Source organism: Pithys albifrons, chromosome 1 (assembly GCF_047495875.1).
Source record: "Pithys albifrons albifrons isolate INPA30051 chromosome 1, PitAlb_v1, whole genome shotgun sequence".
In the NCBI taxonomy this organism is placed as follows: Eukaryota; Metazoa; Chordata; class Aves; order Passeriformes; family Thamnophilidae; genus Pithys; species Pithys albifrons.
This window is the reverse complement of record NC_092458.1, coordinates 5,246,987-5,251,938: the sequence shown is the minus strand read 5'-3', so window position 1 is coordinate 5,251,938 and position 4,952 is coordinate 5,246,987. Positions and strand designations below refer to the sequence as shown.

Sequence of the window (4,952 nt, the reverse complement as noted above, 5' to 3'; positions counted from 1 at the left end):
CCCATCAGCAAAGGAGGTAAACACATCAGGAGCTGTGTCCTCTCTCATCTTCCCCTGCTCTGTATTACTACAGTTCTTTAAATCTCTTCTCCCCAGTCATCAGATGCACTTGTGTCATTCAAATGCATGGTGTGGCTGTGCCGCAGCCACCGCCTGCCTCTCCTCTCGGAGCTCCCAGCTCCTATTCTCTTATAATTGAAACTTAAAATTGGCCTCATTACTTCAACGAGGCCCCTCATATTTCTCCATTTTTTTCAGTCCACCCTTTCCTGCTTGCCTCTATGAGGGTAATTGCATCTAAGAAATGTTTGAGACATACTGTCAGAAGGGTTATTGCATATAATTGAAGTTTAGATTTAATGTTGTGGGGAGCAAGGAGCTCTGTTAGTGGGATGGCTGGAGCCCTGAAGCCTGAATTGGAGCTGTGCACAGGCCTGTATTTCTGTTCCCTACTTTTAGCCCTGGTTTATTGTTTGCTTCGATGTTCTAATGATTAATGTGCCTTCCTGCTCTGTTCACATGTGCCAGCTGTTTGTAGTGATGCATTTTGCCATGGTCTCTCCTGAGCTCTAGGAAGCTTTAAATTATTTTAGCCTAGTTTTGAGCTACAAGAATGGTATTTTCCACAGTTCCTTGGTATAAAGAGAATGGTTTGGCTAACGTGAGCAGTGGCCAGTGAACGCACTTACTATATCATTTATCCTGAAAATGCCTAAACTAGTCAGAGCTGAATTTGTGGCAAAGTGGGATTGGTGTTTTTGTAGATGAGGTTATGACTATTTTCAAGGTTTGCTTAATTTAACCCTATATTTAAATATTTTCAGGATTGTTAAATGTGTTTATGCTACAGTGACTTTAGCCTGTTAACAAACAGATTCACTTAATCAAAGTTTTTATTGTATTGGTGGTGTAGTTTAAAGAAAATTCAATTCTGCTAATAGACTTCAAGTCATTAGTGTCTGTTTAATGGTGAGAATGTGGTATCTTCAGCTAGGCATTTTCTTCTGTTTGCTTACTGCCCAGAGCTGGCAGTATAGACACAAAACTGAATATGACAGCACAATACATACCTTCTTCACAAGGCTGCATGAAACATTCTTACCAAAGTGCTTTTAGTCAATGTATTTGGTTGCTCATTCTGACATTGTTAATTTAAAATTAATTTTTAAAGATTTGGTAGCTTCATGCTAAGCCACTGAGTTCAGTGGAACATGGAAAACCTAAGCAGGTGGCAATTGCTCAGTAAGACTTTACTGTTTGTATCGTATCCAGAGTCTGCTGAGGTCATCTTAAAACATCTGAGGCTCTGCAAAATTCTTACAAACCCTCAGGGAGGAGGAATTTGCAAACCTCAAAATTGTAATAACTATTTCTGTTAGCTTGCCTCCCTTCTCTGCCATCTCCTTGTGTAGCAGTCCTTGGCTTGGCTGCTGAGATGGTGTGTCTGATGGGACACCTTCATCTCAGTCATATCACAGAAGTGAGTCATCACAAAAGTGAGTCATTTTGTCCCTTGCACAGGTAGACTCAAAACCCCAGCACGTCCCTCTCCCCCAAACCCTTCTCTTACATAAACTCAGCTGTTCTAGAAACAACTAGTTTTTCATCTTAACTGCTGTACTGTGAAAGCTGTTTGACAGGGAATGAAGGCTCCTTTGTTACATGTTCAAAGGTGAGGAGGGCAGTAGAGATGTTGTGGAGGGGTCAGGAAGAAATGAGGCAACAGCTTTTAGGCAAAGCTAATGAGCAACAGAAGCATTTTGTTGGTTCCTCACAAGACACATGCTTACACTGCACCTGAATGGCTTGAAAGCTCAACCTTTAAGAACCTGTGCCGTGTTCTTCTAGTTATGCTTGACCTAGAGTGCCTCCAGCTGAGCAGGGGGGAATCTGCCTGGGAGAGCACCTTGTTTTTCAGTATATCTGCTGTCCAGTGTGGCCTGTTCAAGGAGTACCTGCAGGCACAGACTTTGAGGTAGAAGCTGGTGTTTCTAGAATCTGGAATTGGTTGGAAAGTAGGAGCACAACTGCACCAGATCTGCATCCAGTTGGCATTGCTGTATAACAGAATAGTGGAATTCTTTGCTCTGTAGTCTTTGTCCACAGTCTTTGTAAAGCAAAAGCTGGACAACCACCCCAACAAAATCCCTGGATTTTTGATGGCATAAAATGTAACAAAAAACATCAAAAATTGAGCAGTTTGGGCTTTGCTGCTGAAATATGCAGAGACTCACATGCATGTACATGACTGCACACACAGGTACAAGTCAGTAAAATATCCTGTTCTCCAGATATCTCTTGGTCAAGCATTTGGTAATTACTCTCTTCATTCGTGTGTCAGGTGAACCTGCCATCTCCTCACCATTTTAATGTAGGGTGGTGTGGACTTTCCCTTGTTTGTCCTACTTCCCTTTTCCTTCCAATGCCTCCATAGGGCTGAGCATCATAATTCCCATCCTGCACACAAGGTGCATGAGAACACACAAGATGGTGGTAAGTCTGTCCCAGGTTGTGCCAGTGCCAGCATTAACAGCAGCAGGAAGGGGTGAGGGAAGGGAAACGTGGTTCCCTTCACTTCTGAAGCCAGCTCTGGGCAGAATCCCTCCCTGTTTAAATCCCTGGGAACTCTGCATAGTTCCCACTAAGTTTAAGGCACCTGCCCATTTTAAATGAGATCCTTTCAAAGCCTACCCTGCTATCACTTATTTTCTCCACTGTGACTTAGTGAATCCCCATTTCACCCCAGTTAGCTGCCAAAGCTGGACAAGTGGTTCTTGCCAGCTCCTGGCAGGAGCCACTGCACCCACACCAGTGGGGCTGAGGGAGCTTCAGCCTTGGCTCCTTGTGCAGGTTCACCATGGCCCCTCACCAGCTGGTATGGCACTGCAGGAGAAGGCAGCAGAACTTGGGAGAGCTTGCTGTAAATGTCCTCTTTGCTAGCTATGACATCCACCTCATTTTAAAATACCATGATTCACAGTCCTAGTGAATGTAAAAATCCTGTCTTTTTGTAGTTATTTAATCCTTATGTTTTTTGTGGGGGTTTCCCCTTTGTTCTTTCAGAGTATTTGAAGAAGAAGCCACTCAGGAAGGAAGTGTCTGAGGCCTACAAAGGACTGAAGAGCACCGTAGACAAATACCTGTCCATGAGTGGCTACTCAGAAGTGAACCTCGGCAAACTCTTCACCATCACTATGGGAAGATCTGTGGGAGAGTCCAGTAATGACAGACAGTGATTGATTAAAAAAGGGTGAAGGATAGTTCCTTGTTTACCAGTAATGATCTCATCAGAAATACTCTATTTCAGTATGCACAATGATGTTTTAATAATCTTGTCTCTTTAGAGGAGGAAAAATGGAAGATGAAAACAGGATGTGTGATTCATTTGGACATGAAATATTTGAGGTGTTTTTATCTTCCTTTTTTTCAGTTATTGAGAAACCAGGGTTATTAAAATACAGACTAGTTGATTTTTGCAATATATTTTGTTGTGTATTTAGACCTATGAGGGAAAAGGGGGTGGGGGAATTGCTGCTTTAATTGGATAATTCCCAGTGAGAGTTGCTGGAATGTAAGTGATCCTAGACTTTGCTCCAGGGTATTTAGTAGAGGTGCTCTCAGGAAGAGAGGTTAGTAGAGGTCTCAGTAGGAGCACTAATGTTTTGCCTTTTCACAGTTTATCTTCTTCCTGATCATAAACATACCAATTAAAAACAATACTAAACCTAAATGCCTTTAAATGTCCTATTACCTTCTGAACAGAGGTAGGGATGCTTTACTTTCAAATTCATTAAAGAACGACTGAAACCTGGAGGTGCTAAAAATAGGGACCATCTCTTTATTAGGAGTCTTTCCAAAGTGTCTTGAAGCATAGTATTTTGTCATGTTGAAAATTCTGTGTGGCTGTAAAGACATGCACATGTACAAAACCTGTTTCACACATACAGAGGATATAAATGTGTATTGCATTTCTTTCCATGCAAAGCATTTGAAAGTAAGCAATCAGTAGGGAAAAATATATTTAGGATGGGACTGTAACCAGTAACAGGGAAATGGAAAACAGTAAACCATTGTTACTGTTCTGTAATAATTACTATGTTGGAGGTTTTACATTTTTTACAAACAAGTTGTATTTTTCATTTAGTAAGATGACAAGCAGATATGACAAGAAGAGCATAAATTTGGGTACGTGCTTTTGTACACAAAATATTGTACTCACGTTCACTGTTAAATTTGCAATGTGATATATTAATGTAAGGTTATAAAATTTTGCCTTAAAATCTTAAACAGTATAAAATGTAAAGTTTTCTTCACACTTGAAAGAAAAAAATAAAGTTTTCTAGTAAAAGAGAATTTGATTCTATGATCTGATGGTTGAAAATACTCCATGCTAGGTCATACAGCTCCAGACTTTTCCTGGTCTTACAGAATTGCTTGTGTGTTTGCCTTTAGGATGGACAGCCAATAACAAAGGGAGCTTGAATTAAAACTAAGAGCATCAGCATGAATGTGTTGGGCACCAAAGGGGATACATATGTCTGTTCATGTTAAGAGTATTTTATTGTATTCATTTGTCCCTGAAGTGGCTATGGAAGAGGCTGTGTGTCAGTAGGGGTAATGTCAATTTGAATATGCCTAAATACATGATCATGTTCTGAGCAAGTCTGGGGGCTAAATCCTTTCATTTTTGCTCACATTGAATCACTACTGTAGGTAATGGAACCTAATCAATCCCTGGTTTTGTGCAGGTGTTGTCCTACCCCTGGTGAGCTATCATTCCTTCCCAGTGTATTTAGTTGGATTAATTCTGTTAAACAGATGTTATTTGGAGGCTTCTCTTGGAGAGAAGGTGTTGTTTCCAAGATGACGTATTGAAGTTGCAGATCTTCAAAAGATCCTGGTTTCCTGTAACTTCATGCAGGGATTTTTAGATTTTTTGTGTCCAACACATT

At 40.8% G+C, this 4,952-nt stretch overlaps 1 protein-coding gene across 2 annotated transcripts in view; it reads left to right on the top strand.

The window, feature by feature from the left end:
• POLA1 (DNA polymerase alpha 1, catalytic subunit) overlaps positions 1 to 4,353 on the top strand; it is a 194,401-nt gene extending 190,048 nt beyond the window's left edge. For both annotated transcript variants that reach the window (XM_071547642.1, XM_071547558.1), the window contains exon 37: positions 3,064 to 4,353. In XM_071547642.1, coding sequence (XP_071403743.1) covers positions 3,064 to 3,236 — 173 coding nt within the window. In that variant the 3' untranslated portion in view covers positions 3,237 to 4,353. The remainder of the gene's footprint in view (positions 1 to 3,063) is intronic.
• Positions 4,354 to 4,952: the final 599 nt, after the last annotated feature.